Source organism: Grampus griseus, assembly GCF_964374135.1.
Source record: "Grampus griseus genome assembly, chromosome: 9".
Taxonomy (NCBI): Eukaryota; Metazoa; Chordata; class Mammalia; order Artiodactyla; family Delphinidae; genus Grampus; species Grampus griseus.
The window spans coordinates 80,649,352-80,671,053 of NC_139003.1; the positions used below are offsets into that span (position 1 = coordinate 80,649,352).

Genomic DNA, 21,702 nt, shown 5'->3' on the forward strand with positions numbered 1-21,702 from the left:
TCTTCCACCCTTCCAGTGAATTCCTTTGGAGACCACTGACGCATGGTGTGTTCATTTTTATTTAAGTTCTTCTCAAAAAGATGGCCTTGACTGTCACTTGAGTGAAGTAATCGAAATAATTCAACTCGTGAAGTGGAGGTGAAAAGCCCAGCTAATGTTCTAACCCGTGTTCACCTACACATTGTCTGTTTGATTGATAGCTATAGCTCTGTGCTTTGAATGCATTGCCCTAAGTTAAAATGTAAATTCTCAGGGTCAAGGGGTTTGGATACCAAAGGAGTCTTTTGGTCAGTGGTCTCCAAAGGAATTCACTGGTGGAAGAGAACATTAGAACTTACAGTTATACCCATTTCTAGCAAATGAAATAAGAAAAATATTAAAGTTTACTAATATTTACCAAAAGGAGTCTTTATACCTGCTTTTCATCATTTACATGTTCTTGCAGTTACTTGGCATTAAAAAAAAAAAAGCCTTGGAAACAATTTGCTTTTAGTTCATAGATTTCAGAATGAGAATTTTCAGAGCTAGAAGGAGGTTTACAGATCTTGTTACCCTCTGTTCCTTAAAAAAAAAAAAAAAAAAAAATCTGAGAAGCCATAGCAAGGACACACAGAGTTGTACACAGAGTTGAAATGAGATTGAGAAGCTGGGTTCCTGACTGAGGCGCTGTCTGTCCATTCACCGGACTGCTTCTGGTGTTTGTCCTTGCTTCCTGCTGAAGTAGAAAAAGCATGAGTCTGGGGACTAGGAAACAGTGATTCAAGTTTATTTATTCACTCAACAAATGTTATAAATAGGGCAGGCAGATACAGTTCTAAGCGATTTGCTAGGTGCTAGGGCCACAACCGAACGATGTCAATGAGGCCTCTTGCCCTCGTGGTGATTATATTTTAGTGTAGTGAGATAGCAAACATGGGGCAAATAAAAAATTTGATAGCGTTTTTACGCATCCATATATCCTTAAACACCATTTAGAATATCAAAATGTTGATGCCAAATTTCTGATTTTAATAAAGAGTATTCTGATCATTTAATGAGCATTGTTGCATTACCGATTTTTAAAAGATACCTAAAAAAAAATGTAGTAAAATTATTGCTTCCAAAGTTACATTGGCACAATCTGTGCAAGACAGAATTGAAACAAAAGTCAACCGCACCAACGCAGTTACGTAACCAATCTTTATCCCTTCCTTTGACATTTTATACAAAATTATTATTTTATAGTCTTTATCTTGAAAGGGAGGTCCTGCCATCTAGATCCATAAATTTTAGCAATGTTAAGATATATCCTAGGGATATATCTTAGGATATGACTTAAATTTTGCATGTTAAGCAGTACAGTAAATGTTTGACAAACCTTAATGTGAAATTCTATAAAATCAGTAATGTCTACATTGCTCTGAATGTAATAAATGAAGTGTAATGTTTTCAGTATTCTATGGGGGATAATTTAGATGGGAGAATCTCCAAGAGAGTATTTTTCAACTGCGATCTGAAGAGTGAACTGACACTATGAAAAAAGACCAGGGAACAACCTACCAGACAAAAGGAACAGCAGACCCAGGGACGTTAAACCAGGAAGAGCATAATGTGTGTGAGGACCAGAAAACAGTTCAATGTGGCAATGAGCAAGGGAAGGCAGGGCAGGAGATCTGGATGAGGAGTCAGGCTGGAAATAGATCATTCAGAGTCTTATGGGCCATAGAGAGATTTTCATTTCTTTGTAAGTATGGTGGGATCTTGGCGTCCTGGACTCCAGGCTTTTTTTTTTTTTCCTGGTACACGGGCCTCTCCCTGTTGTGGCCTCTCCCGTTGCGGAGCACGGGCTCCGGACGTGGCCATGGCTCACGGGCCTAGCCGCTCCACAGCATGTGGGATCTTCCCGGACTGGGGAACGAACCCGTGTCCCCTGCATCGGCAGGCGGACTCTCAACCACTGCGCCACCAGGGAAGCCCCTCCAGGCTTTTTTTTACTGTATATTAGTTGTAAGGTGTTAGTCAATCTTTGCCTTAGGTATCAAGGGAAAATAATTGATCTTTCTACCTTACAAAGTTTTTTTGTTTAACCTGTTTTGTCCTGACAATATTTTTTAAAGTATATTTGTCTGTCATAATCTTCATAATATGAAAATTTGCTTTTAATTTTTTAACAAACAGATTGGCCCCATTGAAATGTTTTCCTTTCCTAATATAATATATACCACTATATGGTTTCCGGAGGGGTGGGGAGAGTGCTTGTATTGAACTTTCAGACTATCTGAAATCACATAGTTCTTTTCATAGGCAAGACACCATTTCACAGTCCCTTAGTAGAGAAAATACCCTATCAGCCACTCCCCAAAATTTAGGTTACATATTTATGTATAAAAAAGATATGTATATATATGTTCAGAGTATTACATCCCTTTCTAATGCTGATAATTTGAAATTTTCATACTACTCGTAGAGTTTAAACCAGCCCTCAGTCCTTGTCATCACACTTAGCTGTATTGTGATACTGTGATGGCTCTCATGCTCATTGAGGGTAGATCCTGGGATAGGTGATTCACACGCATTCCTCCATCATGCAAACTAAAAATTCATCAGTTTTATTTTGAGGATGTCCTCAGATTTTGTATTCCACCTTATTAAATCGTTATTGTAATCCTTATCAGCAACCTCAATACATTTTATTTAAGGAATGCCGCTTTTAAATTTTAATGAACAAGTTCTTGCAGTGATCAGTATCCGTTTTTGACTTAATTTAGTTGTTTTATGTGTTTCAAATTCATAGTTGTCTTTGATTCGCTTCGTCATATTAGAAAATGTATATTTTTTTGCTTTAATATCACCTATGTATTTTTTTAACTTGCTGTCTTTCTCTGTGTATTGCACAGTTTCAGTTGCTTACTGTTCCCCCTACCTCCAAAGTCTGCTTATTTCAGACTGTTTCTTCCTTCTCTTTTATATATCATAATTAATAGTAGAAGAATATGCAGAAATTTAACAGTAGGTCTAATTTTAAGGAATAGAATTATTTCTTCAAGTTTCTTCTGACCACTAATGTTATGTTTATTTTTCATGTTAACTGTAAAACATTCTTAATATATTGAGTAAATTGCCTCTGAGGAATTAATGCTATAGTTTTTCCATAGGGTAAATCTAAGCAGCTAAAACATTTTAACTACTTGAAGAACTGGAGAAATCTTCTCAATTCATAAAAAAAACTCTTTATTTCCTCATCAAATATATTATGATTAGCTGAACTCATGTTTTTTCAAAGGACAATATGTCTATTCATTAAATTATAATTTAAAATTTTTATTTTCCTATTGTTATGATTCAGTAAAGCAAATGGACAAATATTATATTTAAGCCCTTAGTGTCATGTATTCAGTGTCATCCAACTCATATTTCCTTTTCAGTTCTATTCATCCACTATGTCTCTGAGTCACAGCATCCTCAGGGAGAAAAATAGCAGCTTAAACCAATTAACTCAGGAGACTCAACAGTACTCTTATTGCCACTGTAACTGGACTCACTATTTACTTTTCAGCCTGGCCTCACACCCTGACCAGAACAATTATAATTGGCTGAAGGCTCAGCACCTTTTTCTCTATTTATTATTCTTTAATTGGGCATGGACAGCTGCAGCTGCTTTGATGAATCTCCACTTCTAATTGATGCATGTGATTTACTAAAAAGGCGGCTTTCCTATGTGTGGGTAAGAACTGGTAACCAGCTTACATTCCAGTGGTGAACTAGTGGCTACGGGAGCAACTTTATTTTTTAATTCATAGAGCAGATACCAACATGTCAGTATAGCAGCCTTTTCCACCTTGCTGGCTGTATGAAAGTCTATTGTAAATATAATACATCCATGATAGTTATTTACATTGGATGATAATATCATGCCTAAAAGCATATTGTGTACCCAAAGTTTTGTTTGATATTGGGAATACAATTGAGACTAAAAATTTCAAGAATCAATAACGTGTATGTTGTGAAAGTTGTACGGCCCTCTTGTAAACAACATCTGTGAAATAGTTGTAAAAAAGAAAAGGATGTATTTGGAGGTGGAAGTTTTAAAATATACTCTTATACACTGTGGAGAATTGTATACAAGTCTGTAGTCTCTGGTTATTGAAGAGTTTAGTTCATTACACAAGAACACGTTCATTGACACCCTTCACTAGTGGGATAGAAATGCCAATTGTGATGCCCCTGTAGAGGGTCCCAGCTCTTATTTAGTATCAACTAATTTTCTCACAGTTTTGTGAGATACACAAAAATTAGAGAGCAGGGGGAGGTAAACCTAACCATAATGTGATTGTGAGCAAAGTTTCTCAGTGAGCATGTTCAGCCTGAATTGTGCACAATAATTAAGCTAATTTTTATTGTAATTTAAGTGAAATATATGAACTTTTAATTTCTGAACATTTTACTGTTGGTAGAAATAGTTATAGCATGAAAAAGATTAAAAATATTAAAAACAAATGTTTTATTATAAAAATCAATTCTAAGAGTGTTTCATTTGAGATAAATATATTAAATATGCGAAAGTCTTTTGTGCCTGTCATAGACATCATGGTGACTTTCCAAATGAAATTTGCGAATAGGTACTGCTTGCAAAATCGAATGACCCATCCAGGATTAGCTGGTACCTCTGTCTCTGAGTGATCTAATCTATTATTTAATAAATGAAATTATGTTGAGATGAATAGTCAGAGGAACATGCTTCTCATGTTTCACTTATGTGTTTTACCAGATACATTTGAATACATTTTGGAATTTACCTCCTCAGCGTCTCTGTACACATTTATATAGGGTAGTCAGGAGAATTCAGAAGAGATGTTTTGGGGAAAAAAATTGGCAAGAGACATGCTGACTTAATTTTTCTTGTGGTCTGGCAAACAATGAGATCTTAATTCCAGGGGGACAATTTATTTGAAATTTTTAACACACTAAACAATATGTGTTAAGTAGCTTTTCTCCACTTTCCTTTTCTCAGTCAGTTTCTTTGTGTCTAGTATTTGCTCTATGTTAATTATACTATATAATCCCATAGTATATCAAGAAAAGTAAAGATGGATTATGATGAAATGAGTTACATTTAGAAATTTTAATCTTTTCATGAAATGACTTCAATTTATGGAGAGTGTAATAAAGGGCGGGGGGGGACCATGGGCAACAACCATATTATTTTTTCTTAATATATTTAGCATCTGTACATTAAAACTAGATGTGATACATGATTATACAAGTTGAGAAGTACATTATTTTAAATTATTCCTAAAAGCCCTTTATATGGCTATTTATTTATTTACTGGCTGCACCATGCAGCTTGCAGGATCTTATTTCCCTGACCAGGGGTTGAACCGGCCTCAGTAGTGGAAGCACTGAGTCCTAACCACTGGACCGCCTGGGAATTCCCTCTATGGCAATTGAAAAGTGAAAGAATCTCTATTAAAATACATTTAAAACATAATTTTTAAGTGTGAGAGGGCTCAGAGGAAATAGAAGCAACTTCCACCTTAGTAAGATAATCGTATAGTGCATAATAGCACTCTAGAAAGGACTTAAAACAAAAATTAATATTTTAAATTGCAAATATAATACATGTTTATTGTATTACATTGGAAACAACAAGAAAGCACAAAGATGAATACCGTCAAAACTATAAAAACCAGTGATAGTGCTACTAGTGTTTGCTATGTACTCATCCCTACATTTCTCTCTCTTTCCTCTAAAAATATAGGCTGATTTTCTCCTTTCTTTGTGCTTAACACCTACATTTAAGCTTAAAACCATTTAAAAACAAATACAGCATATATGTACATTCCCAATGTAATTGCTCTTTTATATTCCTTAATAACAATATAAAATTGTATTTGTCATACTTATTGTGACTATTTTACTATTGTTGCACATTTGTTTGAAGATTTAGATATTAAATGACATTTCTATAAATGTTATCATTAAATCCTCCACTCTACCAATACATTATTTCTTGAGTGAGTGAATGAATGAAATGATTGCACTTATGCACATATTCCTAACCCTAATTCATAGGTATAGTTCACTCTGTCTCTTATTTATCATCAAATCTTTCTACTTTTCATATATCTAAATTTTGCCAGAGATAGATATAACTAGGATTTCTGGAAAAGATATGCTTACAGAAACTAATGTAATATTTTCTAAAATTATAGAAATAGGACTATAATTTTTTCATAACTGAAAATAACATAGATTCTTTAGTTTGAGTCTTCTTAATTTAAGTAGGAGAGGATATTAGAACCAACTGAGAGATTCTTTCCAAAGATGTCCTCCCTGTTGTGATTCACCGCTTTATTGGTGGGGGAGAGGGCTCCCCAGGTGATTCTGATATGCCCCAGGGAATAAGGACCACACCTGCGGCCCAGCGTTAGTTGTAAGTCAGAAAGCTGAAGCCCAAGGAACAGTGACTGGCCCTAGTCTGAGGTGTTATTAATACGACTGAGTAGAAGCAAATCTTCTGATGTCTTTACTTTCCACAGCTTTTTGTAAGTATGTTCTTTGTAATAGGTTTTGTATGAAAAAAAAAAAAATTCCAGGGTCACATAAGGTTGAGAACACTGGGTTAAACATGGTTTTCTTTAGTGACGCTTATTTCAGAGCTTTTGATGTTCCAATGTGCTTTGTTATTCTCTTGACAGAAGAGTAGAAGAATATTTCCCCAAGTTATTTCAGGTTGGAGTTAACCCTTAGAGTATCTTGAGAAACTGCTGTCTTTTGAAATACCCTTTGACAGATATTACTGGCCATATTACCATGTGCACACATCTATTATTCAGTAATAATAAAAGTGTTTCTACCCTATGGAGGGTAGAAAAATTCAGACATCCATTAATATGCTTATTATTAATCCTAACTTTTTCATGAGTAGCTCTAAACAAAAATGTGTGTGCAATTTAAACTATTGATTGTAAAGCAGTGGACTTGCAGTTTTAGTGTGTATTACAATCACCTGGAGGGTTTGTTGAACTACTACTTGCTGGATCCCGCCCCCTGACGTTTCTAATTGACTAGTTTGGGGTGGGGCCTGAGAGCCTGAACTCTAAAAAGTTTCAGTGGTTGCTGATGCTGCTTCTTCAAGGACCACACTTTGAGAAACCTCTGCTTTAAAATAAATATTGAGGCTTTTCACTAATTCAGGATGTTTGCAGTTGAGAAGAAGAATGACATCATTTATTAGGTGAGACCCTCTTTACATTCTTGTTATTAATGAAAGTAGTTTGTTTTAATGATCCCTTCTCTTATTCAAGTCAATTGTGCCCAGGAACAGAGAGCCATAGAATAGAGGATGAATTTTAAAATATGTTAAAATTCACGGTTGAATCCAAGACCAAACCCCAGTTATTACTTTTATTCTTTCCTTTATTAGCAGTTGGAATGCTGGTAGATGTGTTAGGTTACGTGTTCTTTGGCGCTATGGTGCCTCTTTTTCTTAACATCTTTCTCCTTTCTTTTCTTATCCTTCATGCTGTACACACCTAACGTCTGTTTTAGAAAAGAGTATGAATTCGTGATTCCTGCGTGTAGGTATTTTGCCAAAATTTAGACTTTCAACACTACTGTTTCATTATTTTGTGTATTTAGTTAATGGGGGAGCAATTATATCTTTGTGGCTTTCACATGGATAAAAAACAGTGATCTGTCTTCAACTTTTTTTTTTTTTTTTTGCGGTACGCGGGCCTCTCACCGCTGTGGCTTCTCCCGTTGCGGAGCACAGGCTCCGGACGCTCAGGCTCAGCGGCCATGGCTCACGGGCCCAGCCGCTCCGCGGCACGTGGGATCCTCCCGGACCGGGGCACAAACCCGCGTCCCCTGCATATCGGCAGGCGGACTCTCAACCACTGTGCCACCAGGGAAGCCCCCCTTTTTTTTTTAAATTTTTATATTCAGCACATTAAATTGACTCATAAAAACATTCTAAAAATGTAATTTTTCCTTTTCAACAAAGTATAATAAAACATAAAACCCCCCAAAACAGAATACCTAAACCACAGTTTACAAATATAGTCCTTCCCCTTATTATAGAGAGTATTTTCATATTTTCTTTCAACATTGTTTCATTTGAAAAATAATTTGGTTATGACCAATTAAATTGATTTCATTACATAATGAGTTGGACTTGCAGCTTTAGAAGTCATTGATTAAAAAAAAAAAGCCCTGGGCTTCCCTAGTGGCGAAGTGGTTGAGAGTCCGCCTGCCGACGCAGGGGACACGGGTTTGCACCCCAGTCTGGGAAGATCCCACATGCCGCAGAGCGGCTGGGCCCGTGAGCCATGGCCGCTGAGCCTGCGCGTCCGGAGCCTGTGCTCCGCAACGGGAGAGGCCACAACAGTGAGAGGCCCGCGCACCGCAAGCAAAAAAAAAAAAAAAAGCCCTTTTGCTAATATTTGTGTCTAAATAATCTTTCCAGTGTTGCAACTTCCTTAGGGAAACACACACTCGCGCGCGTGTGTGTTTTAAAATATCTTGGGATACTGATGGGTTATCTGGTTATAGAAATTTTCAGAGCCATCTAAAAAGTTGGACACTATCACTTCTTTGTAGACTTCGTGTTGCCACATTCTACCAGACTTCTTATGAAATTTTCTGATTGTCCATTTAAGTCTTTTCTCTTGCTTATCAGTTGCATTACTGCAGTGTGCTGTGAAAATAGTCAAACGTTGTGATTCTTTTTTCAGTTTTGTTTTGAGGAAATTACCTTGGGAATATGGGATACATTAGTCCCTAAAATGGAGTTGATAATACAGGTCTGAACTTAATAAAAAAATGTTTACTTAGGAAGGAGTTAACTATATTTGCACTGGGGGAATAAAATGTTTAACATAAGTAGGCAAAAACAATTGTTAGAGAGATGCATTTTGGATAAATGAGTGAGGTTCTTAGTATCTTGCCAGACGAGAAACTGGATAATCTTGCCAGGGTAATTCAGTGTCACAACCATAGTTCAAATAGCTCAAAATTAATCTTTAACCTGAAACTCTTGTGGGGTTTTCTTGAATCGTCATTGATTGGATCTTTTCTCCTACGTTGGGAGACAAATTGGTTGAAGTTAGGATTTGATTGTACTAAGAGTTACAATAGATCTCTTCTTTCTTAGTATTTATACTTACTTTTTTAAAACAAAAATTGATACACCTGGAATACATGTAGAAATCAAGGGAATATGACATAAAATAATCCTTCATTGCTATTATTATTATTTTTACACAAAGGTCATGTGTAGCTTTGGTTATCAAACTAAAAATAATAGAAATTTGGTAACATAAGTGGTGAAATTTATTTCAAGGGGAAACTTTTAATTTGGTTGTATATAAAGGTACTTAGGCTATTCTTTAAATGTACTTTCTAATAAGTACTGGATGTGGGAAAGCTCTGGTCCTCTCAGGATGATCCCGAGTGACTCCAACGTTGAGGAAATTAGGAGAGAAGTTAGGTTATAATGTGAAAGCTAATACCTGAATGGAAATTTGTGTGTCTGATGTCATCATGGGACTATATTTTAAAATATTCTTGTAGATCTGTTTTTTAAAGACTATACATTTGGCAAATGAAGAAGTGAATGTGAGAATACCTGTGTTAGCATAAGTTGTAATATTCTGTTTATTGTCTATTTTTTCTTTATAGCCAGAAAAGAACGATAGTGAGCCAGGCAGCCAGAGGATAAAACCTGTTTTTATCGATGATGCTAATTTTGGGCGACAAATATCCTATCAGCACGCAGCAGTCCATATTCCCACTGACATCTATGAGGGCTGTAAGTAAAAGAATGTGAACAACTCTTGGAATACCATGTTCTCATCTATCTTAAATATCTAATATTTGAAAAAAAAAAGGAGCAACTGTGATAGTGTTTTGTTCACATGTCATTTAAGAGTCTGTGGTAAACTTTGATTTATACAAAAGAAGAAACTTGATTTTCATGAGCAATATATTGTTCATAGGCTCTCACTCTGTGAATATTTGCAGGAGAGCCTGTATCCATGGAGGTGTCCTTCTACTCTGTTGTTTAACAAATAATTCTGCCTTTCCAATTGATATCAATAACTTAAAAAATAATAGATGTATTTTTTTAAAAGTCAAAACTATGTAGCAGTAGTACAGACCCACAAACTGCTAAAGGAAGCGAGATGTACATTGTAGACTCTCTAGTTCTTATCACATCTTACTGTGTTTTACTGTCTCTCTTTGTCTCTCTCTGTGTATCTCTGCCTTACTCTAGGATATAAGAAAAAGATACCACTGTCTTAGTATATTGTGGACTCAAGATAAAAAGTGTTGGTTAAAGGAATGAATGATAGACCTAAAGAAATAGAAAAACATCAACTGGAAGACTTGATTGAGAAGGCTTCGCTGTGAGGAAGGGAGGGGAATAAGTTATTTAGGAAGATACAGGGGAGGAAGCTTGTGCCAGTGGTATTTCTTAGAGACACCCTATATACTAATAAGGGCAGAACCTGACAATTCTAAGTAGGATTCTTTTAAGTGCAGCCTAATCATCTATGAGGACCAGCTGTGACCCAGAAAGCAGGGTCTTTGCCCATTCACAGCTCTGGTCTTAGATGTTATCCATTTTCTAACTCGTTCCCACTTTTCCCCCTTGTACCCTGCCTTTCACATAAGTAAGTGGTAAGGAGAAAGAACCACTTGAGAATTTAAAAAGTATATTTCTTTTCTTTTTTTTTTTTTTGCGGTACGCAGGCCTCTCACTGTTGTAGCCTCTCCTGTTGCGGAGCGCAGGCTCAGCGGCCATGGCTTACGGGCCCAGCCGCTCCGCGGCATGTGGGATCTTCCTGGACTGGGGCATGAACCCGTGTCCCTGCATCGGCAGGCGGACTCTCAACCACTCCGCCACCAGGGAAGCCCTAAAAAGTATATTTCTAATAGTTCCCTTAATTAAAAAGGCTGTAAAGTGTACTGGGTATCCAGAGTGTATCTAGAACTGCCTGGATTCTGGATGCAGACAACCTGGGTTAAATTAAATTTCAAATATAAATTTTAGCAGTATTTCCTTTGGCAAATTTATTAACTTTATGGGCTAGCATTGCTCACCCGTAAAATGGGGATAAGTTTACTAAACCGAAAAGTTCATTTGAGGGTAAAAGTAAGTTAGTATGTTTGAGTTTGCATAAGAGTGCCAGGCTCATAGTAAGCATTATGTAACTGTTTGCTGGTATTATTAATTACAGTTAAAGTTTATTTACAAAAAAAGGATTAAATTCAAGGACTAATATAAAAAATTAGCCTTAATTTTTTGGATTCATTCCAAGATTGTTGTTTAAAAGGGCATTTTTAAGTACATGTCTTAGTTTTTCCATAATATAAATTTCATCTTCTGTCAAATTGTTTTATTCATTTTTGTTACACCTTTTTAATATATATAATATATATTATATATTAATATATATTTATTAATATAATTAATATATATTAATAATTAAAATATATTAATATAATTAATATTTTAATATATATTTTAATATATATATATATATATTTGTGTGTGTGTGTGTGTGGTACGTGGGCCTCTCACTGTTGTGGCCTCTCCCGTTGCGGAGCACAGGCTCCGGACGCGCAGGCTCAGTGGCCATGGCTCACGGGCCCAGTCACTCTGTGGCATGTAGGATCTTCCCGGACCGGGGCACAAACCCGTGTCCCCTGCATCAGCAGGCAGACTCTCAACCACTGCGCCACCAGGGAAGCCCCTTTTAAATATTTTTAAAAGTACATGTTGTTTTCATCATATCAAGTCTTTAAAGATATTAAACATATGATTTTTCTCTATAATAGAAACAATGGTGCATGTAAGTAGTTTCTGATGTTACATGAGAATTAAATGTAATCTTACTTCTTTACAACTCACCCTATTAATTCCAAGTCCTTTTAGGAATTACTGGGATGTAGGTTCAGTTTTGTTTTTCTTATTTTTCGTTTTTTACTTTGTCTGTTGCATTCTTTTTTCAAGAATTATTTTTGATGTTTGCAATTAAATTTTGCAACTATTATAACAACAATTAATCAGATAATACTGAGCTGTATGGTTGTGTTTCTCAGTTTTTTAAAAATTATTTCATCCATTTTATTTCCTTTCGAAATTGTTATCACCTGTTTTCAGGTATGTCAACAGGATGATAATCTTATTACTCTACAATTATATCTTTCTTTTGAACTTACTTTAGAAGAACAAACTGGCTGGATATAGAAGTTTTGAGTCAAAACATTTTTATGTCAGTCCTCTGTTATCTGATCTGTAGTACTATGTTGAACAAACTTGAGGCCAGCTTGAGTGTTTTTAATTTGTTAGCAAGCTTTCATGATTGTGTTTCTGTTTTGTTGCCAGTAGTGATTATCCAGAAATCCTCAAACTTTCCATTAAATTCCCAAGGAAGGATATCAGAACTTTGTCCAGGGAGGGGGAGATTCCACATCCCTACCCCCACCCCCCGCCCCAGCTCTTCTTGAGTTCTTTTGGCTGGTCTAATAATTGACACAAGACAGATGAAAATATTAATTTAAAAAATTAATTAATTAATGCATGTAAGTCATAAAAATGGGACCCCCCCCCCGAAGTGTCCAGAGCAGGCCAATAATATATCATATTTAGACAAAGAAACAACTATTTGAAGAGATGTAACAAAACAAGGGGGCTTGTGTTTGGGGTAGCAGACTAATGAAGTAACAAACTTTGTCTATACAGCTTGCTTAGCCTTGAATTCCCTAACTTTGGTGATAGGGATGCTTTCTATCCTCCTGGTATCACATGGGAGATTTATTTCCCACTTTTAGGGGGAAAAAGGGGCATCAGAGCTTTTCTTTTTTATCATTTATTTTCCATTGGTTGTTTCTCACATAACTTTATTCAAAATAATCAATATGCCATTGAGGTGCATTTTGGGGTGGATTGCCCTGGGCCCTAACAACCTCACACACTTAAAAACAGATTTCTTTCTCTTTCTAAAAGCCATGTACCACAGTAGCAGAAATTTTAATAGTGCATGCTTATTTAAGATAGAAGATGAAAGTCTCCAACTGTAACACCTAATCATGACTAACAGTTTGGGGTACAGTCCTATAAAATATATATTCAAATGTGAACACTTACTAATGAAATAACCTAAATGGGATTTTTCATATTGCTTTTCGACTTGCTTCCTCCTTCCCCCACCCACCTCACTTATACTAGAGACTTTCTGTTCTGTCGTTGTTGAACTATTAAAAAGCTGAAAATAGAGAGGAGGAAGGTATCTCTTCAGGAGTAGGTTACCCAGGAATATCAAAACAAAATAACTTTGCTGAATTTTTCAATGGGCTGATGTTTAAGAAATCAGTGAAAAATGCACTTTTTCCCTAGATTATTAGAACCTAAAATAATAAGAACATAATTCACCAGTCTAGTAAATTATAATATCTCATTTATTTAAATAACTTTGCTCAATAATTTTGAAGAAGGAGAAATTGAAGCTGAGTCTTTAATGAAAGGCCACATCATTGGTAAGAAATGGGGTCAAATTTCATATAAATTCTAATGCTAAACTTTATACTTGTAAGTACTACAATAGATAAAATTTCTTTTTTCTTAACATCTTTATTGGAGTATAATTGCTTTACAATGGTGTGTTAGTTTCTGCTTTATAACAAAGTGAATCAGTTATACATATACATATGTCCCCATATCTCTTCCCTCTTGAGTTTCCCTCCCACCCTCCCTATCCCACCCCTCTAGGTGGTCGCAAAGCACCGAGCTGATCTCCCTGTACTATGCGGCTGCTTCCCACTAGCTATCTATTTTACGTTTGGTAGTGTATATATGTCCATGCCACTCTCTCACTTTGTCACAGCTTACCCTTCCCCCTCCCCGTGTCCTCAAGTGCATTCTCTAGTAGGTCTGTGTCTTTATTCCCATCTTGCCCTAGGTTCTTCATGACCATTTTTTTCTTTTTTTTTTTTTTAGATTCCATATATATGGTTTAGCGTATGGTATTTGTTTTTCTCTTTCTGACATACTTCACTCTGTATGACAGTCTCTAGGTCCATCCACCTCACTACAGATAACTCAGTTTCGTTTCTTTTTATGGCTGAGTAATATTCCATTGTATATATGTGCCACACCTTCTTTCTCCATTCATCTGTTGATGGACACTTAGGTTGCTTCCATGTCCTGGCTACTGTAAATAGAGCTGCAGTGAACATTGTGGTACATGACTCTTTTTGAATTATGGTTTTCTTAGGGTATATGCCCAGTATTGGGATTGCTGGGTCATAAGGTAGTACTATTTTGAGTTTTTTGAGGAACCTCCATACTGTTCTCCATAGTGGCTGTATCGATTTACATTCCCACCAACAGTGCAAGAGCATTTATTGTTTCTCGATTTTTTGATGATGGCCATTCTGATCAGTGTGAGATGATATCTCATTCTCGTTTTGATTTGCATTTCTCTAATGATTAATGATGTTGAGCATTCTTTCATGTGTTTGTTGACAATCTGTATATCTTCTTTGGAGAAATGTCTATTTAGGTCTTCTGCCCATTTTTGGATTGGGTTGTCTGCTTTTTGTTATTGAGCTGCATGAGCTGCTTATAAATTTTGGCGATTAATCCTTTGTCAGTTGCTTCATTTGCAAATATTTTCTCCCATTCTGAGGATTGTCTTTTGCTCCTGTTTATCGTTTCCTTTGCTGTGCAAAAGCTTTGAAGTTTCATTAGGTCCCATTTGTTTATTTTTGTTTTTATTTCCATTTCTCTAGGAGGTGGGTCAAAAAGGATCTTGCTGTGATTTATGTCATACAGTGTTCTGCCTATGTTTTCCTCTAAGAGTTTGATAGTGTCTGGCCTTACATTTAGGTCTTTAATCCATTTTGAGTTTATTTTTGTGTATGGTTTTAGGGAGTGTTCTAATTTCATTCTTTTATATGTAGCTGTCCAGTTTTCCCAGCACCACTTATTGAAGAGGCTGTCTTTTCTCCACTGTATATTCTTGCCTCCTTTATCAAAGATAAGGTGACCATATGTGCGTGGATTTATCTCTGGGCTTTCTATCCTGTTTCACTGATCTATATTTCTGTTTTTGTGCCAGTACCATTCTGTCTTGATTACTGTAGCTTTGTAGTATAATCTGAAGTCAGGGAGCCTGATTCCTCCAGCTCCGTTTTTCGTTCTCAAGATTGCTTTGGCTATTTGGGGTCTTTTGTGTTTCCATACAAATTGTGAAATTTTTTGTTCTAGTTCTGTGACAAATGCCAGTGTAGTTGGATAGGGATTGCATTGAAGCTGTAGATTGCTTTGGGTAGTATAGTCATTTTCACAATGTTGATTCTTCCAATCCAAGAACATGGTATATCTCTCCATCTGTTTGTATCATCTTTAATTTCTTTCATCAGTGTCTTATAATTTTCTGCATACAGGTCTTTTGTCTCCCTAGGTAGGTTTACTCCTAGATACTTTATTCTTTTTGTTGCAGTGGTAAATGGGAGGGTTTTCTTAATTTCTCATTCAGATTTTTCATCATTACTGTGTAGGAATGCCAGAGATTTCTGTGCATTAATTTTGTATCCTGCTACTTTACCAAATTCATTGATTAGCTCTAGTAGTTTTCTGGTAGCATCTTTAGGATTCTCCATGTATAGGATCATGTCATCTGCAAACAGTGACAGCTTTACTTCTTCTTTTCCAATTTGGATTCCTTTTATTTCCTTTTCTCCTCTGATTGCTGTGGATAAAACTTCCAAAACTATGTTGAATAATAGTTGTGAGAGTGGGCAACCTTGTCTTGTTCCTGATCTTCGTAGAAATGCTTTCAGTTTTTCACCCTGAGGATGATGTTGGCTGTGGGTTTGTCATATACGGCCTTTATTATGTAGAGAAAAGTTCCCTCTATGCCTACTTTCTGGAGGGTTTTTATCATAAATGGGTGTTGAATTTTGTCGAAAGCTTTCTCTGCATCTATTGAGATGATCATATGGTTTTTCTCATTCAAGTTTTTAATATGGTGGATCACATTGATTGATTTGCGTATATTGAAGAATCCTTGAATTCCTGAGATAAACCCCAGTTGATCATGGTGTATGATCCTTTTAATGTGCTGTTGGATTCCGTTTGCTAGTACTTTGTTGAGGATTTTTGCATCTATGTTCATCAGTGAAATTGGCCTGTAGTTTTCTTTCTTTGTGACATCCTTGTCTGGTTTTGGTATCAAGGTGATGGCGGCCTCATAGAATGAGTTTGGGAGTGTTCCTCCCTCTGCTATATTTTGGAAGAGTTTGAGAAGGATAGGTGTTAGCTCTTCTCTAAATGTTTGATAGAATTCGCCTGTGAAGCCATCTGGTCCTGGGCTTTTGTTTGTTGGAAGATTTTTAATCACAGTTTCAAGTTCAGAGCTTGTGACTGGTCTGTTCATATTTTCTATTTGTTCCTGGTTCAGTCTTGGAAGGTTGTGTATTTCTAAGAATTTGTCCATTTCTTCCAGGTTGTCCATTTTATTGGCATACAGTTGCTTGTAGTAATCTGTCATGATCCTTTGTGTTTCTGCAGTGTCAGTTGTTACTTCTCCTTTTTCGTTTCTAATTCTGTTGATTTGAGTCTTCTCCCTCATTTTCTTGATGAGTCTGGCTAATGGTTTATCAATTATTTTTATCTTGTCAGAGAACCAGCTTTTAGTTTTATTGATCTTTGCTATCGTTTCCTTCATTTCTTTTTCATTTATTTCTGATCTGATTTTTATGATTTCTTTCCTTCTGCTAACTTTGGGTTTTTTTAAATTTTTCTTTAATTGCTTTAGGTGCAAGGTTAGGTTGTTTATTCGAGGTGTTTCCTGTTTCTTAAGGTAGGATTGTATTGCTATAAACTTCCCTCTTAGAACTGCTTTTGCTACATCCCATAGGTTTTGGGTTGTCGTATTTTCATTGTCATTTGTTTCTAGGTATGTTTTGATTTGTCTTTGATTTCTTCAGTGATCTCTTGGTTATTAAGTATTGTTTAGCCTTCATGTGGTTGTATTTTTTACATATTTTTTCCTATAATTGATATCTAGTCTCATAACATTGTGGTCGGAAAAGATACGTGATACAATTTCAATTTTATTAAATTTACCCAGGCTTGATTTGTGAGCCAAGATATTAGCTATCCTAGAGAATGTTCCATGAGCACTTGAGAAAAATGTGTATTCTGTTGTTTTTGGATAGAATGTCCTATAAATATCAATTAACTCTATCTTGTTTAATGTGTTATTTAAAGCTTGTGTTTCCTTATTTATTTTCATTTTGGATGAAATGTCCATTAGTGAAAGTGGGGTGTTAACGTCCCCTACTATGATTGTGTTACTGTCGATTTCCCCTTTTATGGCTGTTACTATTTGACTTGTGTATTGAGGTGCTCCTGTGTTGGGTGCAGAAATATTTCCATTGTTATATCTTCTTGGATTGATCCTTTGATCATTATGTAGTGTCCTTCTTTGTCTCTTGTAATAGTCTTTGTTTTATAGTCTTTTTTGTCTGATATGAGAATTGCTACTCCAGCTTTCTTTTGATTTCCATTTGCATGGAATATCTTTTTCCATCCCCTAACTTGCAGTCTGTATGTGTCCCTAGGTCTGAAGTGGGTCTCTTGTATTCAGCATATATATGGGTCTTGGTTTTGTATCCATTCAGCCAGTCTATGTATTTCGGTTGGAGCATTTAATCCATTTACATTTAAGGTAATTATCGATATGTATGTTCCTATTCCCATTTTCTTAATTGTTTTGAGTTTGTTATTGTAGGTCTTTTCCTTCTCTTGTGTTTCCTGCCTAGAGAAGTTCTTTTAGCATTTGTTGTAAAGCTGGTTTGGTCATACTGAATTCTCTTAGCTTTTGCTTGTCTGTAAAGGTTTTAATTTCTCTGTCAAATCTGAAAGAGATCCTTGCTGGGTAGAGTAATCTTGGTTGCAGGCTTTTCTCCTTCATCACTTTAAATTTGTGTTGCCACTCCCTTCTGGCTTGCAGAGTTTCTGCTGAAAGATCAGCTGTTAACTGTATGGGGATTCCCTTGTGTGTTATTTGTTTTTCCCTTGCTGCTTTTAATATGTTTTCTTTGTATTTAATTTTTGATAGTTTGATTACTATGTGTCTTGGTGTATTTCTCCTTGGATTTATCCTGTATGGGACTCTCTGTATTTCCTGGACTTGATTAACTATTTCCTTTCCCATATTAGGGAAGTTTTCAACTATAATGTCTTCAAATATTTCTCAGTCCCTTTCTTTTTCTCTTCTTCTTGTGGGACCCCTGTAATTTGAATGTTTATGCATTTAATGTTGTCCCAGAGGTCTCTGAGACTGTTCTCAATTCTTTTCATTCTTTTTTCTTTATTCTGCTCTGCATTAGTTATTTCCACTATTTTATCTTCCAGGTCACTTATCTGTTCTTCTGCCTTAGTTATTCTTCTGTTGATCCCTTCTAGAGAATTTTAAATTTCATTTATTGTGTGTTCATCACTGTTTGTTTGCTCTTTAGTTCTTATATGTCTTTGTTAAACTTTTCTTGTATTTTCTCCATTCTATTTCCAAGATTTTGGATCATCTTTACTATCGTTATTCTGAATTCTTTTTCAGGTAGACTGCCTATTTCCTCTTCATTTGTTAGGTCTGGTGGGTTTTTGCCTTGCTCCTTCATCTGCTGTTTGTTTCTCTGTCTTCTCATTTTGCTTAACTTACTGTGTTTGGGGTCTCCTCTTTGCAGGCTGCAGGTGTGTAGTTCCCATTGTTTTTGGTGTCTGTCCCCAATGGCTAAGGTTGGTTCAGTGGGTTGTGTAGGCTTCCTGGTGGAGGGGACTAGTGCCTGTATTCTGGTGGAGGAGGCTGGATCTTATCTTTCTGGTGGGCAGGTCCACGTCTGGTGGTGTGTTTTGGGGTGTCTGTGGCCTTATTATGATTTTAGGCAGCCTCTGTGCTAATGGATGGAGTTGTGTTCCTGTCTTGCTAGTTGTTAAGCATAGGGTGTCCAGCACTGTAGCTTGCTGGTCGTTGAGTGGAGCTGGATCTTTGCATTGAGATGGAGATCTCTGGGAAATTTTCGCTGTTTGATATTACGTAGAGCTGGGAGGTCTCTTGTGGACCAGTGTCCTGAACTTGGCTCTCCCACCTCAGAGGCACAGCCGTTATGCCTGGCTGGAGCACCAAGAGCCTGTCATCCACATGGCTCAGAATAAAAGGGAGAAAAAAAAGAAAGAAAGAAGGTAATAAAATAAAGTAAAATAAAATAAAATAGTTATTAAAATAAAAAATTATTAAAATTTTTTTTAAAAGAAAGAAGAGAGTAACCAAACCAAAAAACAAATCCACCAATGATAACAAGTGCTAAAAAGTATACTAAACAACAACAAAAAACGGACAGACAGAACCCTAGGACAAACGGTAAAAGCAAAGCTATAGAGACAAAATCACACACAGATGCATGTACATACACACTCACAAAAAGAGAAAAAGGAAAAAATATATATATTTCGTTGCTCCAAAAGTCCACCTCCTCAATTTGGGATGATTTGTTGTCTATTCAGGTATTCCACAGATGCAGGGTTCATCAAGTTGATTGTGGATATTTAATCTGCTGCTCCTGAGGCTGTTGGGAGGGATTTCCCTTTCTCTTTGTTCGCACAGCTCCCAGGGGCTCAGCTTTGGATTTGGCCCCGCCTCTGTGTGTTGGTCGCCTGAGGGCATCTGTTCTTCACTGGGACAGGAGGGGTTAAAGGAGCAGCTGATTCGGGGGCTCTGGCTCATTCAGGCCGGGGGAGGAAGGGGTACGGAGTGCGGGGCGAGCCCGCGTCAGTAGAGGCCGATGTGACGTTGCACCAGCCTGAGGCGCGCTGTGTGTTCTCCTGGGGAAGTTGTCCCTGAATCAGTGGACACTGGCAGTGGCGGGCTGCACAGGCTCCTGGGAGGGGAGGTGTGGATAGTGACCTGTGCTCGCACACAGGCTTCTTGGTGGCGGCAGCAGCAGCCTTAGCGTCTCATGCCCGTCTCTGGGGTCTGCGCTTTTAGCCGCGGCTCGCGCCCGTCTCTGGAGCTCCTTTAAGCAGCGCTCTTAATCCCCTCTCCTCTCGCACCCGGAAACAAAGAGGGAAGAAAAAGTCTCTTGCCTCTTCGTCAGGTCCAGACTTTTCCCCGGACTCCCTCCCGGCTAGCCTTGGCGCACTAACGCCCTTCAGGCTGTGTTTGAGCCGCCAACCCCAGTCCTCTCCCTGCGATCCGACTGAAGGCCAAGCCTCAGCTCCCAGCCCCGCCCGCCCCGGCAGGTGAGCAGACAAGCCTGTCGGGCTGGTGAGTGCCGGTCGGCACCGATCCTCTCTGCGGGAATCTCTCCGCTTTGCCCTCCGCACCCCTGTTGCTGTTCTCTCCTCTGCGGCTCCGAAGCTTCCCCCTCCGCCACCCGCAGTCTCCGCCCGCGAAGGGGCTTCTTAGTGTGTGGACACCTTTCCTCCTTCACAGCTCCCTCCCGCTGGTGCAGATCCCGTCCCTATTCTTTTGTCTCTGTTTATTCTTTTTTCTTTTGCCCTACCCAGGTACGTGGGGAGTTTCTTGCCTTTTGGGAGGTCTGAGGTCTTCTGCCAGCGTTTTCAGTAGGTGTTCTGTAGGAGTTGTTCCACATGTAGGTGTATTTTTGATGTATTTGTGGAGACGAAGGTGATCTCCACATCTTACTCCTCTGCCATCTTCAAGCTCCTCCTCAGTTAAAATTTCTGATATTTTACTTTTGAGTTAATTTTGACTCAGGTATATTCCTTGGGAGCCAGGATTGTGCACAGGAGTTAGTAAGATACGTACTTTGTATGAGAATCTTCAGTTTCTTATTTCTTTTGCTCTTTTGTTTTTTCTCATTGAAATCATGTTCATGAAAGTCTTCATCTGTTTTATGCTGGAACAGACATAAAATATGGCACATAAAGTAAATCCGAACATGTTTTTTTCAGATTGGTATCACATAGTATACACATCTTTTTTTTAGTATCCTACAGAAGAGTCTTGACTTGGTGTAAATGTTTTTCTTTCTAATTTAGAATAAACTGTGAATATTTACAAAGGATGATTTCAATAGTCTCAGAGAATAAATAGTATTACTTTGATTACTTTGAAAGTCAATAAGATAAAATATTGATATAGATGTTTTCTCAAGTTGTAAGACACTTTGGTATGTGGCATAATTTAAAAAAACAAAGGAAAAGAAACTCTGTCTTTGGATTATTTATTTAGTCCCATTTATGTTAATATTCGCTTCTCCTTCCTTGCTGAGATCTCATCCATAAACCTCTGACCTTGCCTGGCCTGTGCTACTTTAAAATTCATATCCAGTGTTACGGGCTGTGTGGGTAAATGACACAGGAGTAAAATCAGAAATGTCAACAAGATCTTGAAAAGTTAATAATTACTGGCTTTTTTCATGCAGCTCATCAGAACATATCAGATATCCAGGATCATGCTAGGTTTCTGAATTTAATAAATGTGAAAGCATACTCTAATTGAAGGCATAACTGAAGGAAACAGCCTCTTCTTTTACTCAGTTTGTGTCTCTGAATTCTCATAAGATACTTTGTGTTCTAATTTTACAAAGGTGACTACTTCCGAAAGAGTCTTGAATTCAAATGTGATTATTTTTTCTCCATGATGTATTTAAAATTTTCAAATAGTATATTTAATTAAAATCCTA

At 37.1% G+C, this 21,702-nt stretch overlaps 1 protein-coding gene across 6 annotated transcripts in view; it reads left to right on the forward strand.

The window, feature by feature from the left end:
- The window catches only part of CACNA2D1 (calcium voltage-gated channel auxiliary subunit alpha2delta 1), a 512,068-nt gene that overhangs the window by 316,252 nt on the left and 174,114 nt on the right, over window positions 1–21,702 (forward strand). For all 6 annotated transcript variants that reach the window (XM_082661685.1, XM_082661687.1, XM_082661688.1 and 3 more), the window contains one exon: window positions 9,661–9,790. In XM_082661685.1, the coding sequence (XP_082517811.1) occupies window positions 9,661–9,790 (130 nt within the window). The remainder of the gene's footprint in view (window positions 1–9,660; window positions 9,791–21,702) is intronic.